Source organism: Stegostoma tigrinum, chromosome 39 (assembly GCF_030684315.1).
Source record: "Stegostoma tigrinum isolate sSteTig4 chromosome 39, sSteTig4.hap1, whole genome shotgun sequence".
Taxonomy (NCBI): domain Eukaryota; kingdom Metazoa; phylum Chordata; class Chondrichthyes; order Orectolobiformes; family Stegostomatidae; genus Stegostoma; species Stegostoma tigrinum.
This window is the reverse complement of record NC_081392.1, coordinates 5,452,938-5,472,445: the sequence shown is the minus strand read 5'-3', so window position 1 is coordinate 5,472,445 and position 19,508 is coordinate 5,452,938. Positions and strand designations below refer to the sequence as shown.

The 19,508-nt window shown below is 47.5% G+C and overlaps 1 protein-coding gene across 4 annotated transcripts in view; it reads right to left on the bottom strand.

The window, feature by feature from the left end:
• The window catches only part of rasgrp4 (RAS guanyl releasing protein 4), a 157,310-nt gene extending 147,641 nt beyond the window's left edge, over positions 1-9,669 (bottom strand). For 3 of the 4 annotated variants that reach the window (XR_007246579.2, XM_048522184.2, XM_048522189.2), the window contains exon 1: positions 9,393-9,669. Coding sequence is in view for 2 of the 4 variants with exons in the window: in XM_048522184.2 (XP_048378141.1) it covers positions 9,393-9,415 (23 nt within the window). In the remaining 2 variants the exon portion in view is untranslated. The remainder of the gene's footprint in view (positions 1-9,392) is intronic. The other variant, XM_048522190.2, reaches the window with a different exon arrangement.
• Between the last annotated feature and the right edge of the window lie 9,839 nt (positions 9,670-19,508).

Here is a 19,508-nt window from a genome sequence, read left to right as displayed (position 1 = left end):
TTTTCCAGCATTTTCTGCTTCAACTGGGCAGCACTGATATCTCTCAACACCAGGCACTAAAGTTTGATTCCACCCTCGAGTGGCTGTCTGTTTGCATGTTTACCCCCATGTCTGTGTGGGTTTCCTCCAGGTGCTCTGGTTTCCTCCACAGTCCAAAGATGTGCAGGCTAGGTGGATTGGCCAGGCTAAGTTGCCCCATAGTGTCCAGGAATGCCCAGACAAGATGGGTTAACGACCTGGGGAAATGCAGGATCTGGGTGCTCTTCAGAGGGTCAGGATGGACTTGATGGGCTGAATGGCCTGCTTCCACATTGTAGGAACTCTATAACTTTCAAAGTAGATTGAGACTAATCTTTCAGAGTTAATAGGAACTGCAGATGCTGGAGAATCTGAGATAACAAGGTGTGGAGCTGGATGAACACAGCAGGCCAAGCAGCATCAGAGGAGCGGGAAGGGTGACTTTTCGGGCCTAGACTGAAATTCTGATGAAGGGTCTAGGCCCGAAACGTCAGCCTTCCCGCTCCTCTGATGCTGCTTGGCCTGCTGTGTTCATCCAGCTCTACACCTTGATATCTGAGACTAATCTTTGATTGCCAATAGAATTAAGGAGGGTGGGGATGTGGGGAAGGGATAGGAAAGTGGAGCTGAGGCCAAAAATTGGTATTAATCTTTCAAAAAAGTGACTGAGAAACTTTTAGAATTTATATGCATCAAGGGGTTTAGGATAAAAAAGCAGGAATGAAGCATTGCAATAGAGTATTGCAGTAAATGGCAGTGCCTGCTCGAAGGCCCTACTCCTCCTACATTGTATGTTTCAGTGTAGACCAGCCCTGACCTTAATGAATGACGCAGCAGGCTCAAGCACCTGAATAGTCTATTCCTGCCTCCTAGTGCATGCGGTATCTGGCACCATCTGGGTGTAGGTCCAACACAAACATAACAAAAACTAGGAGATCCTTGAGCCGATTCCAGCACTCGTTACAACCATGGGCCAATATCTATCTCAACTTTAGTTCCATTCACTCCCCACATGCCCTCATTCGCTTGGAGATCAGAAACATCTCTGACTCAGTCTTGAACATAAATGATGATGGAGCATCTACAAGCCGAGTACAGAATTGACTATCAAATTGACCTTTAGTCCAGCACAGAGAGCTGACAAACTGGGCCCGTTGTGGAATCCTGCCAGGAATGGGCCCTTTTCACCGTCGCAACTTTCTGGTGACATTATGGTCCTCCTGCTTTCACCATTTCTGCTGGAGGACCAAACCATGGGGGGATAGAAATTTCTGGACAAAATTCGGCCTACCTCCACCCAGCTCCCTCACCTGCGGTCATGGTGATGGAGCTGTTGTCAATTCAGATAACTCTGTGTTGGCAGCGGGCGCACCTCGATGCCATGCCTACATGGGCTTAAGGTGGTTTTCTCTCTCTCTCAATGGGAGGTAACTCAGGACTAATCTTGGCAAGGTCCTTTACAGACACGCCCATTCGTCCATTTTCCATGTCAGCCATCTTGTGGCCCCACTTGTGCTGGATCTTTTTAAAAGTTCATTGGTTGGGTTTGGGTGTCATTGGCTGGGCCAGCAATTATTATCTGTTCATAGCTTCTCTAGAGAAGGTGGTGGTGAGCCGGCACTTATCCACCCAGTTAAAGACCGTTTTTGTGCTGGGTCCACCAAGGGACAGACTGGAATTCACTTCCGCACAACCTCATTCAATGTTGAACCCTTGCGGCCACTTGAAAAACTCCCTTCTTAAACAAAAACTGAAAGAGCTGCGGATGCTGTAAGTCACAGGTGCTGCCAGACCTGCTGAGTTTTTCCAGCAACTTTGTTGAAACTCCCTTCTCCCTGGATTGAATAGACAAACAAATAAACAAAGCGTAGGCCACTCAGCCCTTCCAACCTGTTTCACCAGTCAATAGGACCTTGACTTTACACCCCTGCATATCCCAATCATCTTTCACCTCCTAGTCATCAGGAATCCCTCTGCCTCACAAATATTGAAAGATCCTGTATCCACTGCATTTTTGAGGAAGGGAATTCTAACGACCCCTCTGAGAGAAAAAATTGTTTCCCCATCTCTATTTTAAATGGGTGCCCCTTATTTTTAAACTCTGAGCCCGTGTCCCAGATAGTTCCATGGCAGGGACCATTGTTCCAACACTGAGTTGGATGTCTCGGAACTGGAAGTCAACGCCCACTATTCCTCCCAAATCCGATCCATACACAAGGTAATCTTCAAGAGTCTTCTCTTCAATGGGGAGCATGACCCATCACTGGGCTAGAAGGTCATGGGTTCAAATCCTGCTCCAGTCACAGGAGGACCAGGCCCAGTCTGACGCTCCCAGTGCAGCATTGAGGGTGTGCAGCTCTGTCAATGGCACCAAATTCCCAACAGAGGGGCCCTTCTCCCAACAGAGACTGCCATACTGGCCCGGCCGCCATTCGAGAAGGCCTTCTCAAGGGGCAACACGCATGCTGCGTCACCTCCCATGAGCAAATAAAAATAACAGAATACTTCGAGGTTCTCCTCAAGGTCCTGACAGGTATCTATATAGGTGAACCGGCAGACAGGTTCGACCATTGCTGCTGTGGGATCTTGCTGTGCACAAATTGACAAATCCGACATTCACAGTTCAAAAGAGGGGAAAGCTGGTATAAAGGCACCGGATGGGGATATGAAATGAATTAGGGAGGGTTTAGAGGGATATGGGCCAAATGCTGGCAGATGGGACCAGATTAATTCAGGACAACTGATCAGCATGGGCGTGTTGGGCCGAACGGTCTGTTTCTGTGCTGTCCGACTCTATGAGTTTAATTAGCCGGTTCTGCACAAAATGCTGCTTCTGGCTTTCCCGCTGATTCCTGTTCACGTGTCTGATGAATCGGATTTAAGTTTGAAGTTGTAGAGGGTCAGTTGCCGTGGGATTAGGTCTCTGTCCCGGAAACCATGCCGAGCAGAGGCACTCAGCAATCATCTCTGCACCGCATTTAACAGAGCTGCGAGGCTGAACACGGAAGTGAAAGTGAGAGTGTGACTCACGGAGTCGCTTTTGCCAATTCCTGAAACCAGTTCTTGAGTAATCCAATTTCAGAAAGCCGGGGTCTGCCCTTACCCGGAAGGCAACACCGACAACAACCTGCGTTCATGTAGCACCTTCACCGCAATGGGTCGGATTTTGTTTATCGGGCAAACGGAGAGTGGCCCTGGTGGTAATGTCACCGGGCTCGCAATCTAGAGTTTCCAACATAGTGTTTGGAGGGCATTGGTTCAAATCCTGCCATGGTAGGTGATGGAATTTGGCTTCACAAAGAGTCTGGATTTTAAAAACTAGCAACATCTGATCCCAAAATAATTAGGACACGAACACTTGGCTCATTGAGTCTGCTCCACCATTCAATGGGACCATGATTAATCCGAAGGAATCCTGACTGGGCCTGGCCCATATGTGACTCCAGACCTGCAGCAATGTGACTGCCTCTTAACTGCCCTCTGAGGGAGCCACTCAGCTCAAGGGCAATTAGGGATGGGCAACTATTGTTGGCCCTAGTCTACAACACCAACAACCCATGAAAGAATAAAACAATAAATTGTAGCCAAGATCATCTCTCCAGGGTGGGTGAATCCAAAACCAGAGGGGCATGGGTTTCAGGTGAGAGGGGAAAGGTTTAAAAGGGACCTGAGGTGTGACTTTTTCATGCAGAGGGTGGTACATTTATGGAACGAGCTGCCAGAGGAAGTGGTGGAGGCTGGTACAGTTACAACATTTAAAAGGCTTCTGGGTGGGTTTGTGAGAGGGAAAAGTTTAGAGGGATGTGGGCCCAATGCTGGCAGATAGGATGGGGGCGTTTAAAGGTCTTTTAGATAAGCATATGAATAGATTCATACAATACAGCATGGAAACAGGCCCTTCGGCCCAAGCTGGTCCATGGTGCCCCCTCAGCCAGTTCCAATTGCCTGTATTTGGTCCATTTCCCTCTAAACCTTTCTGGAATGGAGGGATATGGACCAAGGGCAGGCAGTAGGGATTAGTTTAATTTGGCATCATGTTCAGCACAACATCGTGGGCTGAAAGACCTGTGTGTACTGTTCTACATTCCATGTTCTATGCTCTAAACGGGACTAGATTAATTTCAAATATCTGGTCAGCATGGACAAGTTGGACCGAAGGTCTGTTTCTATGCAATCTATGACTCTAATTAAGTCCCGTCGATTAGATATTAGGATTGATGACCAAAGTTTTAGAACAATATTGATGCAGAATGGGTTAGGGAGGCTTTGCCAGAGGTTAGGGATGAGGCAGCAGACAGCGTGTGGGGTAAGAAGGACATACTGCAGATGCAAATGCATCTTCAAAATAGGCTGGAAAATTTTGGGGATGACATCACGCAAGGGTGCATCAAATAAGTGTCCAAACTTCATCAGAAAGAAACGTAATTGTAAATGCATTTAGAATTGACTGTCATAAATTACAGCTTCATTAAAACTACCCAATGGAATCAGACACTTGGACAACACATTAGCAGGGTTCACAGATTTAGATAAAGTGAAATGCGTTCTGGGTCCCACAACCACAATGTAGACTCAAAATTCTGAAGCTTCATTGAGTCTATCTGCTGCAGTTCATCGTTTGTCTGGCAGACAGTTAGACTGGGGTCCTAGGCACCTATCTTGCAGTCTGATAATATATGTGGCTGCCTCTGCTTCAGGCCATATAAGATCTGCAGATAAACTGATCTACCAGCCTTTGCCAGCTCCATTCCTTCTTAAAACCCTGTTTAGAAATTATCAACAGATTCGCTAGGTTCCCACCCCAGGCTCTGAATTCTGTACTGGCAAATCTGGCCATTTGATCCTGGAGGGACCCGTGTGCTAAGTCTTCTAAGAAGTTTGTCAGTTTTTGTAAAAAAATGCCAGCCTCAATCCCCTCCCTGCTATTAAACAATTTAAACCTTTCTGTCCTGCCTGCAAAGAAGGGGAGCTGACCTTTCTCCTTTCACAAGTACTTTTGGCAACTAAAAGTTGGCCTGTACTTTAGTTTAATCTTCACTGCTCCTTTAACAGAATCACCAGCTCCTAGCTCTTCACAGCCTGGAGCTGTGTGCATGGTGAGGCCACACAGGTCATACTGTTTCTGTGTGATCGATGCAGTTTTCTCTCTGACACTAATTCAGGTCGAATTTTCATAATCTGTTTTAGCATCGCGTCTGTTTAAAATGTCTTGGAACAGCAAAGTGCCACACTATGGACATACATTCACATACAAATCAGTTTCTTTACAAATAGCAACGATATAACAGGTACACTCCTGGGATACTGAGTCCTGTTCAACACAGAAAACACACATACACTCTCACACGCACTGTCTCTCACACACACACACACACACACACACACACACACACACACACTTACACGTACACACATGCACAAACATACACACACTCGCACATACACTCTCACACATGCACACACACAAATTCACACACACTTATGCACACGCACATATGGACACACACACACACATACAGCCAGTGCTGCGAAACTCAGATTTGTTACTCTCACACACACACACATTCATACTCACGCACATACACACGTGCATATGTGCACGCACATCCACACACAAAAACATACACACACGTACACGCACACACACACGTGTACATACAGTCTTTCTCTCTCTTTCACTCACACACACACTGAGTACCTTTGCCCTCTATGTCACTGTCTTTCTGTCATTCCAAGCACTCACCGCCCCCCCGCCCCCACAATCCCACGGTTTGCTTTCCCCAGGATCTGAGGGTTACCAGGTACATGTTGTGGTGAACTGATATCAATCTGGAGCTTCAGAGCGAAAATGCAAACAGTGCTTTGGTACAACATGGACAGCCAGCTGTGAGGGTCAAAGGAGCCACTTCTCGGATGAGATGTGATGCCCTGCTGCCCTCTCACTGATAAATAATGCCATTGGTCAATATCAAAGTGCCGTAGAATAGTAGGGAAGATCCCATTGCCCCGTGACTGGAGGCTTGGCCAATATATTTTCCCAGACTTTCTGGCCGTTATCAGCTTGCTGCCTGTGGGAGCTAGTAAGTGTATAAATTGGTTGCTGCATTTCTTACAATACTGCAGTGAATATCCTCCAGAAAGTACTGCTTCGGCTGTAAAATACTTTGGAACATCAGGCTTTGCGAAAGACGCTATATTAATGCAAGTTTCTCTCTCTTTCATTATCGCTGTGACCTGCTGCAATGAGCTGTGATGGGGATTGAGCCACACAGAATACTCTAAACTAACCACCACTTCCTGCCTATTGAGCTTTACCAGGGCATTTGTGGTCAGCACTCTGCATGTACATGAACAGAGCTGAGGGGGTTAAACTGAGCCAGATTCATGCCCACTACCACCAAACCCAACCTTCTCCTGTTCAATGACCCTATACAGACAGGGACCTCTGCACAGCTCGCCAATGACCCCAGTTCTCACCAGTGTCCCTGCTCTGACTGGTGACCCCTGCTGTGGACAGAGAGGGACAGTGACCCCGCTCTGACCAGTGACCCCAGCTCCGACTGGTAAACCCAGCACTGGACAGTGACCTCTACTCCAGGCAGTGACCCTTGCTCCGGACAGAGAGGGGGAGTGAACCCTGCTTTTCCCACTCACTCCTTATTCTCGCCTCTCAAGAATGTACCACATGACAAAGATATTGGGGGCAGAGCTATACCCAATAAATCGATACCTAGCAACAGCCTGCTGCAGAAGTTTGGAAAATAAATCTCAGCATTGCCTTCTAATTTTAAAGTAATTTATGTTTGTGTGCCCACTTGTCAGTCTCTCAATCAGAGATCTGGTAACTGCCCTCTCTCTAAGTCTAATTCCAACTTCCTACACCTGACTGTCATGGACTAGCCTCCAGCTGGCTCAGTGCTATAACCTCGACAATACCCAATCCACACTTCTTCATCGGAAGAGATTCCTCTTAGAATTATAGAATCCCTACACTGCTGAAACAGGCCATTCAGCCCATCAAGTCACACTGACCCTCTGAAGAACATCCCATCCTGACCCACCATACCCCTGTAACCATGCATTTCCCATGGCTAACCCACCCAGCCTGCACATCCCTGAACAATATGGGCAATTTAGCATGGCCAGTCCACCTAACCTGCACATCTTTGGACAGTGGAAGGAAACCAGAGCACCTGGAGGAAACCCCCGCAGACACGGGGAGAATGTGCAAACTCCACACGGACAGTCGCCTGAGGCTGGAGCTGAACCCGGGTCTCCTGGTGCTGTGAGGCTGCAGTGCTAACCGCTGAGCCACCATGATGCCCTTTTAGGGAGCTGTCGGTAATCTGACGTAACTATCCCCTTAGCTGATCTGGCATCAAACGTTGCCTAATAATTGTAGTGCTTTGGGATGTTTTACTCAGTTCAGGGACCAAAGTAAATAAATGGTATTCCTCCAGCAGCCTTATCTGATACTGAGAGATGTGAATGAAAAGACTCTGTGTGTCCGAAAACCTAAACTGCCAGCAAGTCCCCAGAGCTTTCCAAGAAAGAACATCTAACTGGCTAAAGATACTGAACAGTGGCTTAAATGTTGCAGTAAAATCCAGCACCTTGGGCTGGGGGACAGAGTCGAGATTCAGGGAGTCAGGCTCAGGGGGTTAAGGAGAGGGGTTGAGAGAACACTTTCAAAGGTAGCAATTTTGTAATTGCTCATCTTCAGCAGGGAGGTGACAGCCTAGTGGTATTATTGCAGGCCCGTTAATCCAGAGACCCAGGTAATGGATCTGGGTTCAAATCCTGCCATAGCACACGGTAGAAGTTGAGTTCAATAAAGAAATCTGTTATTAAGAGTTTAATGATAACCACAGATTCATTATTAGGCGGGGGGGAAACACTGCTGTGTTCTTCTTTAAGGAAGGAAAGTTGCCATCTTAATCTGGTCTACATGTGACTGCAGGCACGTAGCAATGTGGTTGACAGTTAACTGCCTGCGTGGTAACTAGGGATGGGTGCTGAATGTCAGTGATGCCCTTATCTCAGTGAATGTATACAAAATAAAAGCTAATAGTCTCAGTGCTTTGGAAAAGGGGTGGGGGGAGGGAGGGGAAGAAATAAACAGTGCAGGACAGTGCCCTCGATATTAACATCGAACACGGGAACAAGAGTAGGCCATTCAGCCCTGTGATCCTGCTCTCCCATTCAATATGATCGCTGCTGATCATCCAACTCAGTCCCTGTTCCCACTCCTCCTCCACCCCACACCCTTTAGCCCTTCGAGCTGTATTAAACTCTTTGTTGAAAGCAATATTTGTGAGTTTGAGAATGCCATGCCCCCGGAGGAGATTCTGTACACAGGAATTATCCCCTTTACTGTCCGGGGTTTGGCCCATACGGTATTCCGCAGTGCAGACTCACGGTGGGGTTGGGGGTGGGGGCTGGGAATGAAGGCAGTTCACAGACTCTCGACGTGTATCTCTTGCAGGTTCTGGATGCTGGGCCCTCTCTGGCTGGTGGTAATCCATAGCCCCCTCCTTTTATGCTTCTCTGAGGGGGCTCAAGCTGAAATTTGGACGCTACCATGGATCAGGAATCTTTTCCCCCCCAGCCCCTGGCCCCACCACTTCCCCTCCCCCACTCCTCACCATCACACCCCCTCCTCAGGGTTATGTCTGCACCTGATTCTCCTCAGAAAGGTACCCTGCAGTGTCCGCTCTTGAGATCTGTGAACCAGTGGGTGCCCACGGGGGCTGGACTGTGGTAACCCCACCATCCCAAACCCCACACAAATTCAGTTTCACCTGGGGTTCTGTGTGGGTTCCCAAGCCCCTTTAGGGCTGCCGCTTGGGTCCAGTTGGCTCGCTATCCCACCTGCCTCTCCAAAGACAAAGCTTGCAGATTGTGGCACAAAGGTGGCATTGCACCCCCCCCCCCACCTCTGGGTAAGGAGGCCCACAAGCCCCACTTGTTCCAGAGGGGTGTCAGAACCAACGGGTCTGATGAGGAAATTAGCTCACCCTGGTTTGGCACAGGGACAGCAGGATAAAAGATGCCAGCCTGATTGTCAAAGCTGGAGCACCTATTGGCTTTTGGGCACAGATAGGGCACCTGGTTCTGCCTGGTGCAAGCATAAAACAATCAGTAACAACTTCCCACAACCTTCCCCAACACTTCCTTTTTCAAGTTAATTTTTCACTGAGTGTACAAAGAATACATTCACAGGGATTTTATTTCCCGTCACAGGCAGACAAAAACCACGGAACACATGTCTCCCTCTCTTTCAGGCAAAAATCCACCTTACTCTGGATTTTTATCTCTCAACTCGACAGCAACTCGATCAAACAAACCCTGAGACGCATCTCTCTCTTTCTCACCTCTTACTGTCTCTGCGATTCATCTTTGCTGATTTCTGTCTGAAGATGGGCAGGAAATTTTCGCCAGGTTCGCTCCCACCGCCTGTTGTTTCACATAGTCCTGGTAAATTTCACAGCAGGCATCCTGTGTTTGCTGTGCTGGACCGCGGGGAGGACCACTCGCCTCCTTTTGATAAAGCAACAACTCTTCTCCCCACTTCTGTAATTTGTCTCTGACGCAATTCTCTCTCCCTCTGTACAGGAGCTGACTCAAAGCAGGAACTTGTCACTAGCTACAGCGATGCTCTCTCTCACACACACACACACTCGCGCGCACACACACACACACAATCACACACACACACACACAATCACACACACACAGACACACACAATCACACACACACACACACACAATCACACACACACACAATCACACACACACATACACACACATTCACACACACACACACACACACACACAATCACACACACAATCACACACACACACACAATCACACACACACAGACACACACAATCACACACACACACACACAATCACACACACACATACACACACATTCACACACACACACACACACAATCACACACACAATCACACACACACACACACAATCACACACACACAGACACACACATTCTCACACACACACACACACAGACACACACAATCACACACACACACACACACACACAATCATACACACACAGACACACACAATCACACACACACACACATTCACACACACACACAGACACAGGCACACAGACACACACGTACACACATGTAAAGAGAGAGAGAAACGGTGATACAGGGGACAGTGAGAGAGACAGAGAGAGGGAGCGATCATAACAGAGAGAGATAGTCACAAAAAGGCACAGAAAAAGAACGAGACAATGAGTGAGAAAGAGAACTTAAACAGAGACAGAAAGAGAGAGCAAGGTAGACAGGGAGAGAGAGGGAGAGACGCTGAGAGACTGAGAGAGAGAAACAGACTGTGGAGGGGGGTTGGTTTGGGAAGGGAGAGAGGGAGCAACAGAGACACAAACTGAAAGAGAGTGAGAGAGAGATGGGGAGGGAGTGAGGGAATGACAGAGTGAGTGAGAGATACAGTGAGGGAAAGCAAAGGGAGAGATGGAGTGAGATATACAGATTAAGAGAGAGAGAGAAAGACATTGAGTGAGAGAGAGCGACAGGGAGACAGGGAGTGATAGGGAGACAGACAGGGAGAGATAGAGGGACGGAGTGTCAGAGAGAGATTGACAGAGGGAATAAGGAGAGAGAAGGAGTGACAGTGAGAGAGGGGAAGGAGGAGAGAGAGACAGTTACAGGGAGAAAGAGACAGAAGGACAGGGAGTGAGGAAATGAGGGGAAGGGAGAGAGGAAGTGACAGAGAGAGAAAGAGAGGGACACAGAGAGGGCGACAGAGAGAGAGACAGACACACAGAGGGACCAAGAGTGAGTGCGACAGAGAGAGAGAGACAGTGAGAGAGCGGGGGAAGGGAGAGAGGGAGTGACACAGAGAGAGGGACAAAGAGACAGACACAGAGTGGGGGGGAGAAGGGAGACGGAGTGACAGAGAGAGCGAGAGTGAGAGAGAGGGGGAAGGGAGAGAAGGAATGACAGAGAGAAAGGGACAGAGTGACAGACACGGAGAGAGAGAGACAGTGAGAGAGAGGGGGAAGGGAGAGAGGGATTGACAGAGAGACAGACGCACAGAGGGTCGGAGAGAGAGAGAGAGACTGTGTGAATGAGAAAGAGAGAGAGAATGGGTGTTGGGGGTGTGGGGATGGGGAGGGGGTTTGGTTGGTTGTTCCCTGGTGAGGAATGACAGCTCACATTCCTACTTTGAACATCCAGAGTGAGACAGGACAGAAACAAAATCCTAGCGCCTCATTCAACTGAAGCCCAGGCATGAGTCCTGCCTCTCCCTGTTCCTCAGGGAAGTGCGGTTGAGGCGGGGGACTGTTGGGAGAGAAGAGGGGTGAGTGAGGGAGGCAGTTGATGGGCAAGAGATGGAGTGAGGTGGAGAGAGAGAGAGAGGAGTGAGTGCAGAGAGACAGCGAGGAGGAAGGTAAGGGAGAGGTTATAAGTGGGAAATGAGGGGGGAGAAGGTGTTTGGGAGGAAGATTTGGGGGGCAGATGATGAGGGGAAGGGGTAAAAGAGGGGGTTAAGAGAGTGCAGGTGGGCAGGGGCCAGCGGAGAAGGACAGAGATGTGAAGTAGTGGGATGGGGCTGGAATCGAGTATGAAAAAGAGCGAGAAAGGCAGGAGAAAGAGGGAGAGAGGGGGAAAAGACAGAAAAAAAGGGAAGAGGAAGTTTGTGAAATAGACTGGTTGGATTGAGAAAGAACAATAGTCAGAATGAAAGGCAAGGAGGGAGGGAGAGGGAAGGGGAACATTTCATGGAATCCCTACAGTGAGGAAACAGGCCATTCAGCCCATCAAGTCCACACTGACCATCTGAAGTTCATCCCACCCGAACCCACTCCTCCTTTCCTATCCCTGTAACCCTGCATTTCCCATGGCTAATCGGCCAATTGCACACATCCCTGGACTGTGGGGGGAAACCAGAGCACCTGATTAGTCTATTTTTGTGATATATCTGGAGTGTTCAATTCATTCAGCACAGTTCTCCAATGTTTGAATAGGACACGAGTCCACTTTTGTTCACGCATTAACTTTGTGTCAGTCAATAGAGAATCTTTCTGACCCATCCAGTTTCAGTACTGTCAACAACTGGTGAGCTCCAGCTACAATGACTCAGTTTAATAATATCATCGTTCATCATGAACTTAATGGGTTGTCTCATTTAAGTTAGAGTGAGATTCTGCCCCGAACCTGTGAGGGTTTTACAGGTAATGCATCCCTTGCATTAAAGTCTAAAGCCTTGTTCCTGGCCTATTCCCCCAACTTGATTTATAATTCTGTAGTAGCCTTTGTAAGTATTTCAATAGTTTTCTGGAAGATAACATAATAGCATATCCAATTTGTAAGCATCTCCAAATTATCCACATTGATTGCTGAATGGTCAACTTTTGAATTTACAATTTCTGATTCATGATAATTTTGTTTCTCTCTCTACTTCTTTCAGTACGGTAAGCACATTTTTCTCCTGACTATTATCCCCCTTATAATATCTATTTAACAGGCTAAATGACGCACTTGCTAGTTCCTTTTCCTGCTTAGAGTACTTTCAAAATTCACAACATTGACTGTCTTTTTGATTTGATATGGTCCAATAAGCTTTACTATTAAGTTGAGGGCCGACCTTACAGAGATTTATAAAATCATGAGCAATATAGTCAGTATTAATAACAGGTGCCTTTTCCCTAAGATTGAGGAATTCAAGATTAGGAGGCATATTTTTAAGGTGAGAGGAGAGAGATGAAAAAATGGTATGAGGGACATTTTTTTTGTACAGAGGGTGGCTCGCGTGTGGAATGAACTTCCTAAAGAAGTGGTGGATGAGGGCACAGTGAACATCAGCTCTGATGAAGAGTCATTTTGACTCGAAATGTTAGCTTGCTTTCTCTCCATAGATGCTGCCTGACCTGCTGTGATGCCCAGCACATGCCATGTTTACTTGGGTACGGATTCCCACATCTGCAGTAATTTGCTTGTACAAAGTTTGAAGGGGTAAGGGCCAGGGTCACGCAGGTGGGACTAGTTTAGTTTGGGATTACATTCGGCATGGATTGGTTGGATTGTTCCCATGATTGGATTGTTCCCATGCTGGATGACTCTGTGACTCTATTAACACACTGTTTCCAGCAAGACAATTTCAAATTTGGCCAACTTATCTGCTTTAGTTTTCATTGTTTCTTGAGGATTCTTCAAATACTTTCCAGCCAACTCACATGCCTCAATAAGTTTCCTTCTGAGATTCAACACAAAGGCTGGAAATATAGTTTCTGAGTTTTGGTTTATTGATTCTTCTTTAATCAATCTAATGGTTCTCTATACTTCTATGATAGTTCAGAAAGTCTAAATCCTCTGGGCTCATTAGGGGTGTCCTGATGGTATATTGTAACAAAGGAATTCCCTCACCCATTCATGAGTTAATTTTCAAAAATAAACCGTAGTCATGATCTTCAAACTTCGATGCCATCTTCCCAATGAGCCTTGAGATTGTGTGTGATAAACAGAAGATATTTTATTCCCAAACTAATTGTTGTTTCTTTAAATATCTGCAACATAACATTTGAACCCTGATCTGACTGTATTTCTTTGGGTAATCCAGGCCTTGTTAAAAAAAGCAGACTAACCCTTTCAGTATTGGGTTTTGTGGGTACTTTTTCCTAAAGTCACAGCCTCGGGAAATCTTGCGAAGCCAACCTCAATCACAAAACGATAGTCACATTCTAGGTTTTAGGCTGGGATCCTACAGAACCTATAAAGACCTTGCTTAATGGCCCTTCAACTGTTGGTATCAGAATTACCGTCTCACAGTTAAAATAAGGGTCACTATCTGACACATACATCATCTTGGCAAAAAAAAATGGTCCCCGAATTTATGTAAATCTGGCACAGGAAAGAATTTGAATATTTCGGCCTGCAGTTTCCAAATGAGAATATCTGCTGGCACCTTCAAAAACACTCTGTACGCAGCTCAGCCAACCAGTAACCCCAGTGACCACAATCCATCCTGTTTGCTCAGATTTACTGCGTGTCTTTGGGTTCCACCATTTTTTTTTGACATTTCACAAAGTCTGCATTCAAAAAAATATCTAGAGGGCAAGGCGAAACTTTTGGGGATCTCAGAAGGTACAGCCTTTCCTAATTCCGAATTGAATTGCCCCATCACTGGGCTTAACACAAGACACTCTTAAAATTTGATTAAGATGCTCAGGTAGAACAAGCAGGAAGGTGGTCATGGGGGGGGGGGGGGGGGGGGGGGGGGCGGTGCGGCGGTGGGGTGGGGGTGGAAGTAGAGAGCAGGGAGAGGGATGAGGTGAAGAGGGTGAGGGAGAAGTTGAGGGGAAGGGGTGAGTGGGAAGGAAAGGAGGAAAGGAACGGGTAAAGAGGAAGGAGGAATGGATGAGGAGTTTGAGGCAAAGGGGGAAAGGGGAGGGGGAGGGGAGAGGAGAAACGGGCTGGGGAAAGGGTGTGAAAGGGGAATGGGAAGGGAGAGCAGAGAGGAGGAAGGGAACGGGGAAGGAGAGGGGTCGAAGGGGGAAAAAGAGGAACAGGGGAGGGTGGAAGGGAAGGGATTGGGGAGACGAGAAAGTGGAAGGGGAAGGGGAGAAGGGAGAGGGGAAGAGAAGGGGGCAAGGGAGAATTGGAAAGAGGAATGAGAAGAAGAACAGGGAAGGGGAGGGGCAGAAATGGGCAAAAGGGAAAGGGGATGTATCAAGAGAGGGGTAAGGAGGGGAGGGAAATGAGGCAGGGCAGAGCAGAGAAAGGGAAGTGTGTGGAAGGGAGAAGGGTAGAGAGGAGTGAGGGGAGAAGGGTTAAGGATAAAGCTTGATAGGAGGGGAAAAGAGGCAGTGGGAGGGACAGCGAGGGGGTGGGGGGGGCGAGCGGAGAGGGTTGGTAAGAGGAGGTGTGAGGAGAAGGAAGAGGAGGCACCAAGTTGAGGCTCGAGTTCCCTGACAAAACTTGGTGAAGCTGATAACAGAATCCTGGAGACTCACTGGAGATGGAGCAGAGCTTGGTTCACTGACCCTGGGCCCACTTGGAGGATGTGCAGCATCCCCATAGTGGGCCACTTGGGGCAAACAGCCAAGAAGAGGCCAGGTAGCTGCATTAGGAGCAGCATGTGAAACAGGAGTTTATAGTCCCTACGGGAGGCTGGAGAGCTGCCAGGCTGATGGAGTTCCAAGGCTGCACGGGGAGAACAGCAATCCCCGAAGAATGAACAAGACCAGCGAACGCAGGCTGGATGCAGGAGACTTGCAGAGTGTTTTATGTTAAAGTTGCTCTGCAGCTTGGTGGTTTGAAGCTTCCTTCACCCAGCAGAGTGAGACTGAAAATGAAACAGTTTGCCCTCTTTTTGCACCAGTGTACGTGACATTTGTGCCTCGCTCGAGTTTTGCAACACTCCCCTGCCCTGCTGCTGAAAGTGGGTTTGATATGTTCGGTGGAATGACACAGGGAATCCAGAAGTGCTCAGCTTTGAGAGCAGTGTACTGCTGTGCTAGACAGAGGAAGGGGAGGAGAGTAAAATGCCCCATAATAAAGAGGTGCTCTCCAGGGATAGCCTTGGCCTGGTTGAGGGGGCTTCCGCTGAGATGTACAAGGTTGTGAAATACAGTAGGAGAAGAGGACCTCCCACCACAACTGAAGATTAGGCCAATGAACCTTCATTCAACATGGTCATGGCTTGTCCGTCTATCTCAGTGCTGTACTCTCCCTCTTTGCCCATTACTCCCCGGATGCCCTTAACTTCCAGAAATCCATCTCTCTCTTTCTTAAATATCAGTTCTGGCACAGAAAGTGGCCACTGTACCCGTACTGACTGTACTGACTTCCTGCCCCACATGCCTCCAAACGGCCATCCAATGCCTCACGTGAGCCTGCCCCTTCCACCACATCCAGGCAGTGCATTCTGCACCCTAACTCCTCGTTGGGTGACGATGCCGCCCTTGCTCCACTTACACATCACTGTAAATCTATACCCATCTCGTTGTAGAGTCATGCAGCACGGAGACAGGCCCTTCAGTCCAGCCAGTCCATGCTGACCAATAACGATTCGGCCACCGTAGGGTTTTCTGTAGCAGACAATTCTACAGGTTTACAACCCTCTTGAGTGAAGAAATAGGTCCTCTCGGTGTACCTTTCTTCTGAACCTGGAGAGATGTTAGCCCTGTCTGGCCCTGTAAGAATTTGTATAAGATTAATGAGAACCCCTCTCATTTTTCTAAACTCCAAGGAACACAGGCTCCACCAATCTCACCTCACAGAGACAAACGTGTCATGTGATGGACCTTTGCTATAATCCCTCCATGGCAAGAGCTGCAAGCTTTCTATTATCCGGCATCCACTGCTGTGTGCCGTTTGATCAAACACACCGGCATCCCAAGACGTGCATAACTGGAGTTAAGCCCTGAACCAAAATCAACATCCCTCAAGGCAAATCCTTCAGAGCCAGGTACCAGTATCTCTGACACCCATCCTTTTTTATCTGTCAGCCAAGGCTCCCTGAATGAACCAGACTAACAGCGTCAATCAGGGAACTCATATTCCGTGAGGTCCAGTGGCTGACATCATTGTGGTTAGTACAGAACAAAGCAGCTCCTTTTGGCACAGCAAGATCCCACAAGCACCAACATTAAAAAAGGCCTGGATTCCTGATGTGGATTGAGGGGATCATATCACCCAAGTACAAAATACACAACTCCCAGCATCTTCAAAAAGGATGTTAGACTTTCCTTGAGAACAGAGGCTAGGATTTGATTCAGCTTCTGATCTGAGAGACTGAGCACCATCGACAGCGCAGCACTCTCTCTGTTCTGCGGTGAGAAACAGCAATCTGGATTCTCCAGTCAAGTATCTCAATTTATACCCTCAGGATCCTGACTGAAGAAGCAGTAAGTTGGCTCAAAGATGTTACGTGTAAAACAGGAGGAACGACCGAGGACAAGGATCAGTCCTGGGTCCTCTGCTTTTCGTTATTTAAATAGATGATTGGGATGTGCATGTACAAGGAATGGTCACTAAGTCTGCAGACGACACCAAAACAGATTCTGTGGTGGACAGCGAAGAAGGTTTCTCAGAGTACAATGGGATCTTGACCAATGGGACGAGGAGTGACAGATGGAGTTTAATTTAGATGAATGTGAGGTGTTACATCTTGGTAATGCAAACCAGGACAGGACTTATACACATAATGGTAGGGCCCTAGAGAATGTTTCTGAACAAACAGACCTGGAGGTGCAAAGGCACAGTCCTTGAAAGTAGAGTCTCAGGCAGTCAGGATAGTGAAGAAGGAATTTGGTACGCTTGCCTTTATTGGTCAGTGCATTGAGTAAAGGAGTTGGGAGGGCCACATGGAAGCTGTACAGGACATTAGTGAGGCCACTTTTGGAATACTGTATACAATTCTGGTTGCCCTTCTGTGTGAAGGATGTTTTTAAACTTGAGAAGGTGCAGAAAAGATTTGTAAGGATGCTGCCTGTACTGGAGGGTTTCAGTTACAGGAAGAGGCTGAATAGACTGGGGCTGTTTTCCCTGGGGCGTCAGAGGCTGCGGGGTGACCCGAGAGAGGTTTATTAAATCATGAGGGGCATAGATAGGGTGAATAGCCAACATCTTTTCTCCAGGGTGGGGGAGCCCAAAACTAGAGGGGGATAGATTTAATGTGAGGGGGGAAAGATTTAAAAGGGACCTGAGGGGCAGCTTTTTCATGCAGAGGGACGTGCGTGTATGGAATGAGCTGCCAGAGGAAGTAGTAGAGGTTGGTACAACTTAAACATTTAAAAGGCAGCTGGATGGGTACATGAATAGGAAGGATTTAGAGTGATATGGGCTAAATGCTGGAAAATGGGACTAGAGCAGATTGGGATGTTTGGTCGGCATGGACGTGTTGGGCAGAAGGATTTGTTTCCTTGCTATATGATTCTGAGATCACAAAGTCAGAACAGGGCATCTGGGATGGGAGCAGGAGGAGGCCCTTCGGCCCTTCGAGGGCAAGGGCTAAAATCTTTGGTCAGAAACAGCAGCAGCAGAAGAGTGGTTGAGTAAAAAAGTGGACACAGACCACATGAAATGGTAAGGCTTTAAGAGGCACTTGGCAGAGTTAGAACATAGAACAGTAAAGCACAGTAAAGCCCTTCGGCCCACAATGTTGTGCTGACCTATTATCCTACTAAGATCAATCTACCCTGCATACCCTACATTTTACTCTCCTCCATGCACTACCCAAGAGTCGCTTAAAAGTCTCCGAAGTATCTGACTCCACTACCTCCACCGGCAGCGCATTCCACATGCCCACCACTCTCTGTGTAAAGAACCTACCCCTGACATCTCCCCTATACCTTCCCCCAATCACCTTCAAATTATGCCCCCTCGTAATAGTCATTTCAGTCCTGGGAAAAAGTCTCTGATTATACACTCTATCTATCCCTTTCATCATCTTGTACACCTCTATCAAGTTACCTCTCATCCTTCTTCACACCAATGAGAAAAGCCCTAGCTCCCTCAACCTTTCTTCATAAGACCTGCCCTCCAGTCCAGGCAGCATCCTGGTAAATCTCCTCTGCACCCTCTCTAAAGCTTCCACATCTTTCCTATAATGAGGTGACCAGAACTGAACACAATATTCCAAGTGTGGTCTAACCAGGGTTTTATAAAGCTGCAGCATAACCTTGCAGCTCTTAAACTCAATTCCCCTGCCAATGAAAACCAACACACCATACGCCTTCCTTACAACCCCATCAATTTGTGTAGCAACTTTGAGGGATCAATGGACGTGGACCCCAAGATCCCTCTGTTCCTCCACACTGCCAAGAATCCTGCCGTTAACCCTGTATTCTGCATTCAAATTCGACCTTACAAAATGAACCATTTTTCTGGGTTGAATTTGATCTGCCACTTCTTTGCCCAGCTCTGCATCCTGTCAATGTCCCATTGAACAGCCCTCACGCTGTTGACACTGTGAAGTGTCTGAATGTAAGAGAATAACAAATCTTAGAGAGAATTATAGAGTCACAGAGGTTTACAGCATGGAAGCAGGTCCTTTGGCCCAACTTCCTCATGCCCCCCAGAGGTTTTCCCCTTTCGAGTAAATATCCAGCAAATGCTGGAATTCTCTCTTCAGTTACTCATCATGCAGAAACCCAAAAGATGGCTCAACGTTTGCATTCATCCATGGCTTGTGTTCTAACCATCAAATGCACATCAACGGTGTTCATTTTTTGCTTAAAAGCACATGGACTGCCATTCTGTGTATCGCTACAAGCACAAGGAATGCTGGAGAAACTCAGCAGGTCTGGCAGCATCTGTGGAGAGACACAAACATAGAGTCCAGATTAACCTACTTTGGAACTGTTCTGAAGTAGAATTATATTGGGTTGTGGACCAGACCAGAATATTATAAGTAGGTAGCCTAAACCCTAACCTTTTCTTATTTAAAGGTAGATGTGAAGCCTGTGTTCCAGATGCAACTGGGTCA